The 18,137-nt window shown below is 45.1% G+C and overlaps 1 protein-coding gene across 2 annotated transcripts; it reads left to right on the top strand.

The window, feature by feature from the left end:
* Positions 1–300: 300 nt before the first annotated feature.
* On the top strand, positions 301–18,137 carry GOSR2 (golgi SNAP receptor complex member 2). Of its 2 annotated transcripts, XM_082070589.1 has the most exons (6): positions 301–385; positions 3,807–3,871; positions 7,189–7,297; positions 8,212–8,344; positions 11,760–11,900; positions 15,857–18,137. In XM_082070589.1, the coding sequence occupies exons 1-6, from the start codon at positions 357–359 to the stop codon at positions 16,016–16,018; spliced, it is 639 nt and encodes a 212-aa protein (XP_081926715.1). In that variant the 5' UTR covers positions 301–356; the 3' UTR covers positions 16,019–18,137. The 2 variants fall into 2 exon arrangements, with proteins under 2 accessions (XP_081926715.1, XP_081926716.1); XM_082070590.1 differs by lacking the exon at positions 11,760–11,900.

Here is an 18,137-nt window from a genome sequence, read left to right as displayed (position 1 = left end):
GCTGAGAGAGATTTGATCCCTCAACACAGTGAAAAATAAAGGCGATGAGGTTCTCAGGGACATGGGGCAGTGCCAGGGGTGGGTAAGGGTTGGACTCGATGCTCTTGAGGGTTTTTTTAACCAAAACGCTCCTGTTTCCCCCCTCCCCGCTCACTCACATCCCGCCGGGCTGCGGGACCGCGATCCCGCAGCGCCCCCTGGCGGCGCCGCGTGGCGCTGCGCTCGGCGCAGGCGCCAGGAGAGGGAAGGGGTGGGGGGGTGTGCCCGCGGCCGCCGGCGGAAGCGGAAGTTCGGCGGGGCCGGAAGCGAAAGCGGAGGCGACGTGTGCGGCGGAGCGGGGCCGGTCGGGCCGCGCCATGGACGGGCTGTACCACCAGACCAACAAGTGCGTGAGGGGACGGGGGCTGGGGGGCCTGACCCCGCGGGGAGCCCGGGGCCGGGTGCGGCGGTTCCCTGAGGGAAGAGCCGGTGGGCGGACACCCCTCCCGCGGCACAGCGCCCTTTAAAAGCTGCTTTTCCCTCATAAAAATTCTCGTTTTCCATCCCGGGGCCTTGCTGTGGGTGTTTCAGCCGCGGGAGGAGCCCTCCAGGTGTCCCTGTGTCTGTCCGGGTCGAGCCACGTCAGCCCAAATCCAGCGGGATTTTCACAAGTGTTCATAGAAAACAAGGGATTCTGCTTTATATACCTTTCGTGCAGGCTGATTTAGTTGGGGTTTTATGGCGTGTAGGGGTTTTGTAGCAGCAGACACAGTTTAAACCACCTCGGGAAGTGTGTGAGCGATAAGAATCGCTGTTCCCAGATAATGCTGGTGAGGTAGAAGTGGTGTGAAAAATGCAAAATAAGGCAAAAAGTCTGGAATGATATGGAGTAACTTGTGGGAAAGAGGCCAAAGGAGGCAGTTAATCCAAATATTCCAGATTTCTGTGGTAACAGGTGTCCCTGCTGAGCTCTGTTGAGGGTTGTGTGGTAACTAAGAGACTTTCATTGAATAGTGACACAGAGTGACCTGTGGGGAAGAGCTGGGAATCCGCTGTTGGTCTAGAAATGCACCCCCAGAACAGTGACTTGTGGCAAGGGAATCATCTCGTCTTGTTCCCGTTTCCATGTTGCCTTATTCTGTGATCACAGAACAGTTTGGGTTGAAGGGACCTTGAAACATCAGCCAGTGCCCCCCCTGCCATGAGCAGGGACATCTTCACCAGCTCAGGGTGCTCAGAGCCCCGTCCAGCCTGGCCTGGGATGTCTCCAGGGATGGTTCATCCACAATTTCTTTAGGGATCGTAGTCACCGAGTTGTATTTTTGTTGTAATTTGTGGTCAGTCTGTGGATACTCTGAATTTTTAAACTCTCTTCCCACCTTTTCTCAGCCTTCCTGCCTTTTCTGGCAGGTGAAGGGTCCTGACGAGTGTGAGGTAGTTTGCTGATCTGGTTGCACACGATGTGGTTTGGTTCCTGCACCTGGGTTTCTAAACAGTCACTTTAAGAGCAACACAAGTCTCAAGCTGCTTGGGGTGTCAGAAACGTATTGAAAACAGAACTATAGAACCAGTATGGATTGTAAGATACTGGATATTGAATTTGTTTGGGTAGTGAGGTGACTGCGAACTGGCTGAAGGGAAGAAGCCAGAGAGTCGTGGTCAATGGGGCAGGGTCCAGCTGACGCCTGTATCTAGTGCAGTGCCTCAGGGGTCAGTACTGGGGCCTATATTATTCAATATATTCATCAATGATTTGGATGAGGGAATAGAGTGACTGTCAGCAGGTTTGCTGATGACACCAAGCTGGGAGGAGTGGGTGACACTGGAAGCTGTGCTGCCATCAGAGACCTGGACAGGCTGGAGAGTTGGGCAGGGAAAAACTTAAATATAACAAGGGCAAGTGTAGAGTGTTGCATCTGGGCAGGAACAACCCCAGGTTCCAGTGTAAGTTGGGGAACGAGCTGTTGGAGAGCAGTGTAGGGGAAAGGGACCTGGGGGTCCTGGGGACAGCAGGGTGACCATGAGCCAGCACTGGGCCCTTGTGGCCAGGAAGCCAATGGTACCTGGGGTGGGTTAGAAGGGGGTGGTCAGTAGGTCAGAGAGGTTCTCCTGCCCCTCTGCTCTGCCCTGGGGAGACCACACCTGGAATCTTGTGTCCAGTTGTGGCCCCTCAGTTCCAGCAGGACAGGGAACTGCTGCAGAGAGTCCAGCGCAGCCACCAAGATGCTGGAGGGAGTGGAGCATCTCCCGTGTGAGGAAAGGCTGAGGGAGCTGGGGCTCTGGAGCTGGACAAGAGGAGACTGAGGGGGGACTCATTCCTGGGGATCAATATGGAAAGGGGCAGTGTCAGGAGGATGGAGCCAGGCTCTTCTGGTGACAACCAGTGACAGGACAAGGGCCAATGGGTGCAAACTGGAACACAGGAGGTTCCACTTGAACATGAGAAGCAACTTGTTCCTGGTGAGGGTGGCAGAGCCTGGCCCAGGCTGCCCAGGGGGGTTGTGGAGTCTCCTTCTGTGCAGACATTCCAACCCGCCTGGACACCTTCCTGTGTAACCTCATCTGGGTGTTCCTGCTCCATGGGGGGATTGCACTGGATGAGCTTTCCAGGTCCCTTCCAATCCCTGATATTCTGGGATTCTCTGGTTAAATCCAAGTAATATAACGCTTGTGACATAGTTATCTTTTTAGCAGCAGAGGGTTGTGATTTGGAAGGTAGCCCTGATAATTATTAAAAACATCTCATATAATAACTAAAAAGTAATATTTTATTACTCTGAAAGTTGTTTTCAAAGCTCTGGCTTCATAAACATTTGTGCTGTAGATCATGATATTTTTTGTCATTTTTAAGTGTATTTCTTGAAGTCTGAATCCAAGCTGCTGTAAGATTGTTTACCCCAAGTATGGCCAAAGCTCCACCTGTCCTTCTCTTCAGTTTTAAGTGATCTTTTAATTTCATTTAATGCCTCTGTAATTGATACGTTGTAAGAGACAGTGAAAGTCGTTTCTTATCCGCCTTTTCCTGTGCCTCTGTAATTGATATGTTTTAAGAGACAGTGAATGTCATTCCTTATCCATGTTCTCCTGTGCCATTTGTACTCTAGGACATCTCCTGCTATCATCTCCAGTCCAGGCTGAACAACCATTTCTTGTATAAAAGCTTCTCTGTACTTTTCATAACATTTCTTGTCCTTCTCTGACCCTTTGCCAGTGCGTCTGGTTTTGAGAAGGGAGGGAGAAAACCTGTGTTTAGTCTGGAAGATGCGTTACTACCCATTTACGCAGTGACGTAAAGCTGTGGTGTCTCCTCAGCGCTCCTGACTTTAGTGGCGTATGTAGGTAGATTTCCCTGCAGGTCTGTCATTAAGGTCTCGCTTGTGCCAACTCTTCTCCCTGTCACATCTTCCCTCTGCTCTGAATTTGTGAGTTCCTGCTGTGAATCTGCCATCTTGTCTCTGTGGTTCTCTTGGAGCAGGCAGATGTTATTGACTTTGAGCCCGGGTTCATGTCATAAATATGAAAAGGGAGCTAGAACTGGATTGGAAATCTTTTAAATAAAAGATAAATAAAATACTAAATACATAAATAAAACTTTCACCTTGATTTTTTGTTTTTAAACAGAATGTTGTTTTGTAAATGCATGTTAAGTGAAAGCACATACTGAAGAGTTGGGCGGTATTTTTGTGTTCAGTGGTGGGCTGTCTGCACTGAATACCATGTATCTGATTTCTGTTCTGTTCTAAAAAGTAGTTTTAGGTTAAAGAAGATGAAAATTGAGGTATTGAAAAATGATTGACTTCTGTTAATTTACTCTTTACTTTCGATAGGCAAGTCCATGAGGTCCAATCTTACATGGGGCGCCTGGAGACTTCAGACAAAGAGTCAGTGCACCGTAAGTAATTAATTTCATTTCATTTTAGTTGGAAAAGCCACTCAAGCGCATCGAGTCCAACCGTTCCTCCAGCCCTGGCACTGCCCCATGTCCTGAGAACCTCATGTCCGTCTGTCCAACCCTCCAGGGACGGTGACTCCAGCACTGCTCTGGGCAGCCTGTTCCAATGCCCCACAGCCCTTTGGGGAAGAAATTGTTCCCAGATCCAACCTCAACCTCCCCTGGCGCAACTTGAGAATTATTTGGAGGGAAAAGTCCCACTCTAGTACTGATGTGTTTAACTTGCGTCTTTAACCTTGCATACTTTATCATTGTATTTACAGTCATTATTGGAACAAATTTGGCCCTTCAGTCATTGTGGTAGCTGGTGAGACACTGGTTTGGAACACATGAGCATTATTTTACTATTTGACTTCACTAAGGTGATGTTTTGTGTGAAGGACAGAGTGGAGAAGACAGAACAAGAGTTTACTTCAAATCATCTTCATATTGCAATTCTTTAACTGACAATGTTAACTCTGAGTGCTTCTACAGTGGCTTGATACAGGAATGCCAGATACGCTCAATGTAAACAGGTTAAAAAGCCCCATTTTGATGTACACATGGAGGTAAAACAAACACGTGGATGTGGACAGAACTGCAAATTTAAGACATCACTGGGCTAGTTTACTACAAACTCAAAATGCTGAGAAGTGTGATTCTATTATCTGTCCTGTTATTTTGCTATTCCTTAAGCATCCACTAATTGGCAGTGTTCTCCCAAACATGCATAGTCCATTTTCTGGGGAAAATGCTGTAATTTGGTGTGCAGGAATTGAAGTAGGATGATTTCGCTGGTTCCTGCTTGCATCAGAGTCAGAACCTATATGAGAAATAAGTGGAACGGCTACGTCTGAAATGGCTTCAGTAAATTTGGACTGTGACCCCGGGCTCATAAAATGACCGTAATAAAACACCATGACATTGGCAGGTGTATTTTGGACCTGTGTTTGAAGACTTAATTCCTGTGTGAGTAATTGCTAATGGACCTCAGCAGAAACTGCTGCAGTGACAGCACTCACGGGATAAGTTTATGCACATGTTGACTGACTTCTTACCCTAAACACATTTCTGAAGCATGACTTTGGCTGTGATAACTTTTCCTATCAAAAAATAATGACTTGTTTCTGTTTTTTGTGGTGCTTGTATTACTAGTACAATACCAGGCTGCCTGGGCTGCTGTTCACTGGCCGTGATTTTGGATCCTTTTGAAAATTAATGTAATTTGCCATCTTGCCTCTGCTACTTGAGACCATTTCTCGGGATAGGATTATGTACCATCTTCCATAGTCAATAGATGAACGTACTGTACTTATATCTAGAACACATACCTTTATATATATACATATATTAGTATTTCCAGATTTATGGGAAAAAGGATTATCGTTTGCCTGAAGAGCAGGAATAAGAGCCAGGAAATCACAGTTTCTGTTGCTGCTTTCTTTTTCCAACTTGGGCACATCCCTTCTTGCTCAGAAAAGCGTAAGATGACCAAGATATTGCTGTTGGGACTGGCAAAATTAGTTGTAATTGTCTGTCTGCTCTCCCGGTTGCTTTCCTGTTAGTTTAGATGTTCTAAATGCTGGAGAGATGAATTAGAGCGATTTGATTTGTGTCTGTGTGTGTGAGTTGGTTACACTATGTGAGATCAAAGGGCAAAGAAAAGGGTTGTATGTGCTGTTTGCTTTTCCCGGTTCCATAGAATGTGATTTTCTGGAAAGTCCTGAGACACTGTGAAGTGGTTAGTTGGTTAATAATATTTTTCTATATACTTCTTTAGTCTAAGTGCAAAATAAGAATAAATAGAGTCTATAGAATTTAGTGATGATTTGTGCTGGGTCTGACCGCGGCAGTTTGAGACATCAGGACTGTCCTCACAGCTGCACGGACGTGACGGTGCTGCTGTCCTCCAATAATCAGCCTGTGGACGCGCTCTGAGGGTGTGGAGCGTCAGCTTACAGCTCACCTTCCTTACACAAGGGTGTCAGATAATTAATAGCGCTCCTTTTCTGTGCAATTCTGTTAGTTGTGACATGCTGGATTGTGACATGGTCAGAAAACATGCTTGGCAGATGAGGAGGTTCTGGATTCCCCAGTGTAAGGAGGACAAGGAATCACTGGAGAGAGTCCAGGGAGGGACACAAAGATGCTGAGGGCTCTGGAGCATCTTTGTGATGGGGAGACACTGAGAGAGCTGGGGCTGTGGAGCTGGAGAAGAGAAACTGAGAGGGATCTGATCAATGGATCAATATCTCAGGGTGGGTGTCAGAGGACGGACCAGACTCTGTTCAGTGGTGCCCAACGCCAGGGTGAGGGGCAACGGGCACAGACTGAAACACAGGAGGCTCCATCTGAACATGAGGAGAAACTTCTTTCCTTTGCGGTGCCAGAGCCTGGCCCAGGCTGCCCAGAGCGGGTGTGGAGTCTCCTTCTCTGAGACATTCAAACCCCCTGGGCCCACCTCTGTGATCTGTGCTGGATTAGATGATCTCCAGAGCTCCCTTCAACCCCAGCCAGGCTGGGATCCTGTGATTCTGTGAAGGGGGTTGTGGTTTGTACCAATTTTGCTGCACAACGACTCCAGTAACTGAAAGCCTGTGCTTCCTTTTGTCCAGTTGTATCAGTTTCCCACCTCTTTAAAGTACAATTAGGGGAGTCTGTGTCGTGTACTTTTGACCCTCTGCTATTTCTACGCATGTTATCAGGAACAATTGCAGCGTAGGTGATTAGAGGCAATTATTTTGAGGCCTTGTTTTTCCACCTACCAGGGATATTCAACCCTTTTTGGTCATGTCTTTCTGAGCAGTTTGTCCAATCTGCCAATTCCTGTCAACCCTTAATCCTTCCCATGCTCTGTCAGTGTCTCCTGCGATAGGAATGGGTGAGCTGTATTAACTTGGAGGTTTAAATTGCTGTCGTTGTGAGAATCATCTTGTGTGAGCTAATCCTGCTGAGGCAACAAGACGGGGCTGCAGGGGTGAAGTGGGAGCTTTAAATTATAATACATGGAGCTGAGAGGGAAATGGGCTCAGATATCTTGAAAGAGCAGGGCCTTTCCTGGCTCACTTCTCAAAGGAGGAGAATGCAGGAGTCTCAGATTATTGAGTTAAATAAGTAGCTTTTTCATGGTATGTATAATTCTCAGTTATCTGATTGTTTTTCATCCTGTAAGGATTTGTGTCTGCCAGGTTTTACATACTGCTTGGAATGCTTTTGAACTTTTACCTTCACTCAGATTGCAGGTCTTTAATTCAAATCACTTTTTTATTTCCTTGCAGTGGTAGAAAATGAGATTCAGGCAAGAATAGACAATATATTCAGCAACTTGGAGCGTCTGGAAATCCTGTCAAGCAAAGAGCCTCCCAATAAACGGCAGAACGCTAAACTGTAAGTTCACCTTCTTTGCTATGATAGTTTTGTCTTTGTAATTATTTTCATTAAACTTATTGAAGCCCTTTGCCTTTGTTCTAAGTGAATCCTTTGCGTAACTTAACTCTGTAGCAAAATTGAGGCAGGGAGGCAAAATCACTTTCCTGCGTTTCACCACAGGCTGGTGACGGAGCTGGATTCGTGGTTCTGTTCTGAGATGAGCAGAACATGGCACTTGGATGCTTAATAAAATTCTACTTTATATGGCATTTGATTTAGTGGCTTTTGTGGAGGTAAGGAGTAAAATTGTCTCAATTGGTGTCATTTTCTCTGGACTGTTTTCCTGGCTGTTGGTGGCTGAAATAAGGAGGTTTGTGACGTGAGCACTGGTTTGAGCAGGAGATTGGGTCAGAGACCTCAGGATCTTATGTCCTAATTTATTCTATGACTCTGCTACTAATGTTGATGTGGCCGAATGGTGATATCACCTGTATTGGCCACTGACTTTTATACCCCTTTTAATGAAAAACTCATGAACATGGTGCTAACTAATGAAAGTCCAAAGCTTAATTTTCTGTGTAAATGGGGGTCATAAAATAAAGCTCTTTGAATATCTTTCCTTATCTGTGTTAAATGAGGAATGTGTATATAAAACTCCTGAAGAGACGTGGGATAGGATGTCCAAGCTCAGAAATTCTGCTCCACATTCTGTTAAATACCCACCTATTCAGTAGAAAAACGAGGCATGGAGGATATAAGTCTGGAATACAGGCCTAACATTGAATGTCCTTTACCTTCTAGATAAGTAGAACCCATCATTCTTTATTATTTGTATCTGTTAGTTTATAATGCTCCATTGTTTACTTAAAACCACCAGAAACGAACGGTATTTTTATCTCTGGGAATGTCTTCCTGTCGTTGATCCTTCGTAGGCGGGTTGACCAGCTGAAGTACGACGTGCAGCACCTGCAGACGGCCCTGAGGAACTTCCAGCACCGCCGCTACGTCCGGGAGCAGCAGGAGCGGCAGCGGGAGGAGCTGCTTGCGCGTACATTCACTACTAATGTAAATACTCTTTATTGTAGATCTCTGTCCTAGATGCCATAGCCTTTCAGAGAAGTTTCAGGCAGGATGTAGGTTTGAGTTGATTAAATTGCTGCTGTGAGATGTAAACGAAACAAAGAGAGGAAAGTATAACAATACACGTTGAAAAAGTGCAACTTCCTCATGAGGAGAAGTTTGTCTATTAGAGGCAGCGGTAAAAACGCCAGAAACTGCTGCTCAGTTTTATCCAGCACAGTTCTGCCTGACTTACATAGCAACTTCAAAATGAGGTAGGTACCAAAGTGTACATTTTACTTGGATTTGTGTCAAATATCTTCATCAAATCCTGAGATTTATCAAATACCTGGCTTTCATACACTCTGCTGTCAGTAGATGTCAGCAAGCTTTCATTTATCCAAGTATAAATCACACTGCTGGAGGAAAACCCCTTCCTTTTAACCTATAAACGATTCAGAAGTTTTTAATTACGGGAACGTGTTTCCACTTGTTCTTGTTAATTTTTAGTTCTGTCAAAGTTTAAGGCAAGGCAGCAATAAACCGTGGCAGATGCTCCCTGTTATCCCCTCATTTCCCGCCACCCCTTTCCTTTAGATCGGAAAGATCATAGGAAAGATAAGAGGAAAGGAAGAGAGACTTAGACTTCAAGTTGGAGAGTTTTAAAGGGTTTTACTAATGCTACTAATAAGTAGAGAATATATATACAAAATACACAAACCCAATCTGGAGTGCTGGATGTGGAGCTGGCGTCGCTCAGCAGCAGAGCTGGGGGTGCGGGGCTGGCGGCTCCAGCAGCTGCAGCTCAGGCGCCCAGAAGTCGTGGGTGACAATTCACAGCAAAGCGGAACCTGGGTGCGGGATGCAGGGCCTGAGGCCTGTGGGTCACAGACAGACAGACAGACAGGGTCCTATCTGGATGCTGGCCATGGGCGAAGAGAGCGTGACCTTAGTGATCACCCTCTTATATAGGGGGTATGACGATTATGGGATGGAATACTTGCATTGGTCAGTTCTAGTCACCTGTTCCATCCACCCCTCCTCAAACAAGCCCCTCTCACAATGGAATGTGGGAAAACTTATCAGTCTTTCTTAGCTACCATAGTAATTAATCTAAACACGAGCTTCTTCAGCATTCCGTTGGTCTCTTATCAGCACTGAGTACAGCATCCGAGGAAAAATATGCAGCTAAAACTCAGAAAAGTACAGCCACCTAAAGAACTGAGCTGAAAGAAAAATCACTAAAAGAGAACCGGTCTTGTTTGTAACAAAACCAGGACAAGTTCCTGCATTGGGAATTCCCCCCAGTGCAAATTTCTGGAGGAGTTTTGCTCTGAATAACGTAGGTTTGCTTTCAGATTTCACTTTTGTGTAACTCAAAACCTATTTTATTTGTTTGTTCATTTGTTTTGTTTTGTTTTTTTGTTAAAAGCATATCACCTACCATTCCCTTTCTGTGTTATCATTCACTGTTAGGGCAAGGAAGAGCAAATATAAGCGGTCCTATTTCCTTGAGATTGAGCAATTTTGGTGTACTTCACAAAGATGACGTTTTGTTGGCCATTTCAAAATTGCAAACAAGGCTTGAAAGCAACACTGATATTTGAAACTTGATTTCTTTTCAAAACACTGTGGTGTTCCTCTGCAAATATGGAAGAAAGTTCCTGTAGGAAACCATGTGTAAGTGGAACAGTTTTGAAGAGCAGTAGCAGCCTTGCAAATACAAAATAGATGGCGAGTTATTTTTTTCCTCCTTTAGATGCTGAAAAGTGCCTGAAGATGAAAAAAAAGCAAACATCATTGTTGTAAAAATGTGACTTTTAAAGTACAATCTCCTTTAATTGGAAAATGATGGTTTATTTGTCAGCTATTGGCCAGTCTGTTTACACAGTTTCAATTAACGTACTACCCTATTCTATTAAATCGAAAAGTCAGCTGAGCATGTCAGCAACCTGAATAAATCACTGTAGCATACTAACAGCTTTTAAAGCTATAGCGGTGTTGTGAACATTGTGCTTAATTTGAAGATAAATATGGTCTTTAATGCCTTTTCTTGTACCATTCTGGAGAAAACCACTAGCAGCAAATGAAATGGATGATGAGGAGGATCAAAAATCTGCTTTGCTACTTTTCTTGCTGCTTTGTGGTCTCTTAAAAACCCCTGCAAACGCTTCGTGTAGGAAATGGAATCCCCGATGATTTGAAGTTTAATAAATATCTGAAATAATAGCCATTCAGAAGCAAATCCAAGTGCTTCTCCTCTGCAGACTCGTGTAAAACAAGTCGCTTGTTTGAAGCTTGGGGCTTTGTGACCATTTGATCAGAGATCGTTGTGCTGTCGCGGCTTCTTCATCAGCTCTGACCCCACAGCTGCTGACAGCTCTGCCCTTTATTCTTCCTCCTCTTACAGAGCACAGACAACACACCCAGGCAGTCCAGCATCTGACACCGGACCGTGCACGTCATTCTTATATTAATATTATTTTACAATTTGGTGTTGTGACACGCACGTAACTTAGAGCTGACAGTCAGCTGTAGGGCGTAAACCACCGAAATGTGAATTCCCTGTTTTGGTAGTTCTTGTTCTGAGTACGTGGACTCAGGTAAGCCAGTGTCTCCACTCTTACCAGGATTGTGAATCCTGTTTGTAAAACAGGGAGCTATGAGCCGTTATCTTATCTCCCTCCATGGAATAGTGTCCAGGGAAGATTAAACCGGAGGCCTTTGAAGGACAAAAGCGACATTCTCTGACCTCTTGTGCATTCCAGGTTCCAGAATTTTATCCAGTTATTTCCATTTCAAGATTCATAGTTTCTAGTTGAGCGAATGCATCTTCGCTGGAAAATAGTTATTTTATTTTTAGATAAGGCCTTGGGTGATGAGTGAGTCAGACCTCCAGGGAACTACGTTCATGTCTGCTTGCCCTCACCATCAGAAATGTGCACCATGTTGTAAATGTATAGTATGTCATCACCCAGATGTTGTGTTTTGCAGGCCTTTTGTTGCTTAGAAATGTGGTATTAAATCTTTTAAGAGTCTTTTCACTTGCAATGATCCATAGACTCCTTGCTAAACACCTCCTCTTAATGTTCTCTCTTGTAACACCCTTTCCTACATATATTATAAACTGAGATTATAAAAAAATCTCCACTTTTAATCTGACCTTTTATTCCTTGAGTTCTAATTGCAGATGAACTTTGCCTTTTGGCTTGCTTCCTGTAGGCTTCTCTAAATTACTCTTTTCCCCTCGAATATCACTGTTGTACTTACTATCCTTATGATGTTTAATGGTCCTTATGATGTTTAATACATCCTTACAAACCCTGTCAAGTTTTCACCACATTTGTTTCTGCATGTTCTTTTTTCTGGATCTGTGTGAGCGAGCAGGCGAGGTAACCGAGACCCTGCGTTTCCCCCACAGGACTCTGACACCACCATCCCGATCGACGAAACGTTACAGTTTAATGAATCCCTCCAGAATGCCCATCGTGGCATGGATGATCTTATTGGCAGTGGGACCAACATCCTGCAGGGCCTGAGGGACCAGAGAGTCACGTTAAAGGTGGGGGCATCACGTTTTACCAAAAAGACCCCACGTTTTTCTGCGTTTATGATGACCAGGATAAGTAAAATAAATCCATGAGTTTGTTTCATTACACTGCTTTGAGCTGAGAATGCCGAGAAAGGCCCAAACTCCATTTTAACTGAACCTGAAATATTCTTTGAAATTATTTTATCATCTTATTAGGAACATCTTTAAGCTCTTTTTGTGGCTGGACAGCCAAGAGGTCTTCACCTGCACAGCAGTTAAAATCTTAATGTTCTGTTGTGTTATGGGGTTTTGTTTGTTTGGGGTTTTTCTGTTCAAATGCAGAATGGGAAATAATGGTTAACTTGCAGATAGATGTTGATTCAGCTGAACATCACTCAGAGCAACCCCAAAACTGGCATAAAGTACTTGTGTTTAAGATTAGTAATAAAGATAGTACTCCTTGAGGTCCAGTGCACTTCAACAATACATCTTTCCCCAAATACTGTTAACAACAGCTGTATTTCTTCATGTCTCTTAAATATGTGCCTTTTATTTTAAGGACCATTCAAAGTGGTGTTAAATTTTAAGCAAATAGCTCAAAGATATAAAAAGCTTTTTTAATAAGAAGTAGCTGTTGGGGGAAAGTTGGATCTCTGAAAAAATGCGGGGAGATTCTGTGTTGTATTTGTCTTCTGAGGAGGATAATGATTGTTGTCTGTTTTATGATATTGCGTTAGTTTGAGAGGCACCTGCCAGAGGATTTAGACATCTTAATTGAGAAGATAAATGCCTACATTTGATGAGACGAATCGCACATTAAGCCCCGTGGATTGTGGCCAGCGAGCCACACACAACCGATTTGTGCACACGTGTGGGTCTCACCCCTAATGCGCAGAGACATTTTCCTGGGGCAACTTTTAGTACCTGTGGTGCCCTTTCTTAGGAGTTACCAGAGCTGAGTGTTCACAGGGCAGAGTTGACAGGTGCTTATTTTAATCCTGATGTTGCAATGCACAAGCCAGGTGTGTCCTGTTCCGGTCACAGAGGACCAGGCTGCCCGGTGTTCCCATGCAGGGGACGGGGCCACCGCAGGGCGCAGTGGCAGAGGACGCTTGTGCGCTGTGCATGGCACTGCGTGGCTTTGGTGGCTGGTCACGTTGGTTTGGGGCATCCAGTCATTAAAGTGCACGAGGGTACGTGCAATTCACAAAGGGAATGGGAGGTTGGTGGTTCTACACGATAGTCACTGATTCAGGGTGATCTCTGCTGAAGGACAAGGAATCACTGGAGAGAGTCCAGGGAGGGACACAAAGATGCTGAGGGCTCTGAAGCATCTTTGTGATGAGGAGGCACTGAGAGAACTGGGGCTGTGGAGCTGGAGAAGAGAAGCTGAGAGGGATCTGCTCAATGGATCAATATCTCAGGGTGGGTGTCAGAGGATGGACCAGACTCTGTTCAGTGGTGCCCAGCGCCAGGGTGAGGGGCAACGGGCACAGACTGAAACACAGGAGGCTCCATCTGAACACGAGGAGAAACTTCTTTCCTTTGCGGTGCCAGAGCCTGGCCCAGGCTGCCCAGAGCGGGTGTGGAGTCTCCTTCTCTGAGACATTCAAACCCCCTGGGATCCTGTGTGATCTGCTCTGTGACCCTGCGTGAGCAGGTGGGGCTGGGGATCTACAGAGGGCCCTTCAACCCCAACCACCCTGTGATTCTGTGAATGACAGAAGCACTTGGTGTCTGGAGGGTTCCTGAGAAGGAAGGGTGGACATCACAAGTCAGAACTTCACCACGGCTGGCACATATGAGAAGGGAACTCTTGCAGGACCTGCTGCCTCAAAAAATGCTATTTCTTGTTGTGGTCAAAACTCCTGACTTGCTGCTTTTGCTGGATAGATTGCAGTAGCATGTCTGGACTCCTTTTAGATTGTGATGGGCCTCCTGCAGATGTGATTGCCCTCAGCTTGGGGCAAGTCAGGGATACTTTGGGTCAGAACTATAATAGTGAATGGTTGGTGTCTCTGCCCACTGCTGCTGCTACTCTAATTTTGGGAGTGCCATGTACCTATGCTTTCACGGGATATTTCTTCTGACTCACAGATGAGGAAACATCTGTTCACATTCATTTTCCCCTCAGCTTTTCTTACACTATCAAAGGCTTTGTTGCCCGTTTATAAATCTGGCCGAAGCAGCTAGCATGGGGAGAGCTTCTAAAGATAAATGGGTTAATTTGGAAGCATGTTAATCTATGTAACCTCTTTGGTGTTGGATATAGAGACAGGCATGAACCAAGTATTCCCAAATTGTCACAAGGTTTTAATTATTCCAATTGTACAATTCCACTGTTCCACAGACTGCAAGAATTGAAGAGTCTTCACTTTCCTATTGTTTGCTTTCATTATAAAACTTAATATTTGGTTTCTCTTCTCCAAGCAAGCTTTTCTTTTATTCTGATGTAGTGTGAAAAGATTTCCCTAGAAACAGGAAAAGTGCAGAACATGAACGTTTAGTATCCAGGGGTTTAACATGAGGTGTATGAAATGAAGGTGAAAAATGGGATTATGTTTTATCAGCTGAGACATAACCTGATTTCAGCCAAGGACCTGAATACCTACACAGTGTTCTACAGAAGAAACCACTTATCTCATTTGGTATCGCAGATTTTAAGGATTGAGAAACCTTTTGTGCATGTATGTCCAGCATAGTTGATATGAATTCTGTCCTCAGCTTCTCTGATCTTATATCAGGTTGATATTCAAAACAACTCCCAAATTTCACCTTTTTATTCTTTTGAGACCAAAGATATGGTGGACTGTGAGAACAGAAACCAGAGTGTTTTTAAAGTGTGCTAATAGAGTATTGTGGTGGGAATCTGTGCTATTGACCTCGCTCAGAGAACAAATAGCTGAAGTCTTGCAGCTTTCTGGAGCGAGGTGTTCTGTAAGGACTTGGACCAGAATTCGGTTTGAGAGAGACCACAGGTCCATTACCGTCACCATGATATGACAAGGCTGCTCTCTAGCAGAACCCACCTTGGTGCACGTCATAGAATCACAGAATCATTTTGGTTGGAAAAGCCTCTGAAGACCATCGAGTCCAACTGTTCCCCACCCCTGGCACTGCCCCATGTCCTGAGAACCTCATGTCGGTCTGTCCAACCCTCCAGGGATGGTGACTCCAGCACTGCCCTGGGCAGCTGTTCCAGTGCTTCACAGCCATCCCAGAGGGGACGATCCAGCTCCGAACTGTGCCCAGGGTCCTTCTACGTGTCTGTATTTCTGTCTTTGACCATTGCCCAGAAATAGCTGGAGTGTTCCTGCTGCGCTGCAGTGCTGACTCCCCAGGTCGTTTCCTGGCACCTGCAGTTCTGCAGCTCGCTGGGTTCATCTGTTTTGTGGTTACTGCTGATGTGGTGCGATCCACGTTATTAACGATACCAACTGTGTCAGCAGTGAAACCGAATTGAGGTGTGTCCCTGCCTGCAGTTCCCCTGCAGCGGTCTATGTTCAGTGCTTTTCTCCAGAAGGATTTCTTGAAATTGCATTATTTACACTTCTTTAATGCCTTTTCATTGCACTCTATCATTAGCCTTACAAGTTTCTGGACAACCTTTTCAGTCTCTTGTTGGTATGAACTGGACTCCAGCAGTTCTGCAAGAAAGGTTTGATCAAGAAGCTCCAAGCTCTTGTTTGGATGCCTGAAAAAGGGCCAGAAAACTCTTAATGCCTTTTCTGTGAGCCACTCTTTGTGATCTCTGTCCAGCCAGACTGTTTTGTATCTTTAACCACATTCCTGTTTATGTGTGAATTAATTAGCCTCATCATCTAGCTATTAATATTTCCAGGGCATCTCCTCCTAAATTGTATTGGCTGATGGCAAGTTCCATCGATCAGAATTCATCACTTGCCACCCCAATGAAATATTCTTGGACTGTGGCATAAGAAGCGATGGACCATGAGGTTAATTGTTTCTTTGCTTTTTCTTCTTAGGGTACTCACAAGAAGATCCTGGACGTTGCCAACATGTTGGGTTTATCCAATACAGTGATGCGGCTGATTGAGAAGCGAGCCTTTCAGGATAAATACTTCATGATCGGGGGAATGATTTTGACTTGTGTAATTATGTTTCTGGTCGTGCAGTATCTGACATGAGCTCCTGAACTATTGCCAGAGGAGATCGTCCTTTGGAGCAAGACGGACTGTCCTCCAGACTGTTCTTTCCTCTGGGTCCTGCTTCGGATGAGCCCCTCCTGTGACCTTCAGAGTTTACAAATCGCACTCGGACACGCGTCTTGTGGAAAGCACGTAGGGAAACATTGCTCTGGAGACACTGTAGTTGAGAATAGCCCTATAAAAGTAACCCTGGCCTTACTGCTCTCGCCTGATTGTCTGCAGGTTTACGAATCTGGTTAAATAGGAAGCAGAAGTGAAAATTTGGCCCCACTGTATTGCGAGGTAGGAGTGTCCTTTTGGGTAGAGAGGGATGAGACGGTGCAAAGGCCGAGTAGAAGATGTAGTGAGCCAGAAATGGCCCTAATCACAGTGTTTTGCAACAAAAGAACGCCGTGGAGGAGAATTCCGCATTGCTTGTGGGCACGCTCCTGCCTAAGCGTGCAAAAAGAGGTGAGAAGGGAAGGGTTCTCATCTGCAAACTCACCGCTTTGCTTGGAGGGAGAAGGATTTGTGGGGAAGGGTCTTAACTCTCAAAGCACGGTTATAACCTCAGCTACCTTTTTTTATTTGCGCGTACAGTGTTAACCAGCACAAATCTTCCCATTTTATGCTGAAATGCTTCTCATCTGAGGTGTGTTTTGGTACCTTTTAGTGCCGCGCTGCTTCCCAGTGGAAGCTGATCGCGACACTCTGCTGCTTTCAGGCTGATGCACATCAGGCCTGTGTCGTCTCGCTGTGCCTGGTACCCAATCCAGCCTCCGAAAACTGTAAAACTGCCATTTTTAATGCTAGTGCACATCACGTTTTGGTGAGTTATTTTCATTTTCTGAGGTGGTTGGTTTTGGTTGTGCTGGAATTTGCATTGATGAAGCGGGCAAGTCCTCGCCGTGCTCAAATTCACCTTTGTGACTTTTACATTCACAGAGCTGGAATGGGCTCTCTCTGCCGTTCTTTATGTTCAGAATCACAGTGGGATCAGGGCAATGAACCTTTCACTTAAAACCAGTTGTTAGAAGAGTTTCCTGAAGTTACGTGCCTTGGGGTGGTGAGCATCCCTCATCCTCGGGAAGGGTTTCTTTGCATTATCCTTTGTACCCACAGAATTACTGTGAAAGACGTTGTAATTCGTGTCACCTCGCAGAGGTTGTGGGTGTCTGTCCACACGTGAACGCTCACAGTTGTGAAATGCCTCCGTGTTTAAACGTGCCGCCGCTTTCCCTGCAGACTGAACGGCCATCCTGCAATTCTGGGCATCACCCATTTCCATCAGCCTTCAGAGACATTCCCATCCCTATTTGTGCGCAAGTCCGGAGCGTTTCCAGATGTGTGACAGCGGCACAGAAGTGTCACATTTAGATGATGTGGCACAACGCTGGCAATCCGTTCATTTTTCTTTCTGTCCGGAATGGCTCTTTTAATGAGTAACAGATTACGAGTTCTGCATTCTGTCTTTGCTGCAATAAGCTTTGCTTTTATTATGTAGCCTGTTGCAAACTTGGAGAAGTGGTATAAATAGCTGTAAAAGGTGGATTTAAGTTAATATGGGCAAGTGGGATGATCAGGTTCACACCTGGAGCCCCGGGCAGGGAAATGAGCCATCAGCTCTACCTGCACTGCAGACACCAGAAGAGAGGCCAGGATACCATCAGCGCCTAAATAATCCTGTCGGGTGGTTCGGCACAAGAAACCAGGAAAGCCTCAGAGCTCGTCGAGTATCTTTAATCTAAATCTTTTATCCAAGTTTACCTTAGATTTATTTAAAATATGAAATCTAATAGGTTTAGGATACTACGCATTTGAGAGGGCACCTTCTATGAGATCACCTGATTACCTTGTCTGGGATCCTGGGCAGATCTTCTTCTGTTCTGATAAACTGGTCCAATTCCACCTTGATTTTACAGTTTTATGGTTTAGTGCTTAAAGGACGGCGTTAGGCAGTGTTTGGAGTTTATATAGTTGTGACCTGGCGTAGCAGGATTTGTCTTGTACCAAAGTGAGACTCTGGCCTATTTGTTTCCTTTCTTGGCTTGTGGTAGGAGCCATAAAATAATTGGAACTGGATTTTTTTGTTGTTGTTGAGACTATCTGGGCATTTTCA

The sequence above is a fragment of the Streptopelia decaocto genome, assembly GCF_964273445.1.
Source record: "Streptopelia decaocto genome assembly, chromosome: 22".
NCBI lineage: Eukaryota > Metazoa > Chordata > Aves > Columbiformes > Columbidae > Streptopelia > Streptopelia decaocto.
The sequence above is the reverse complement of the archived record's forward strand: the minus strand, read 5'-3'. Positions and strand labels throughout refer to the sequence as shown.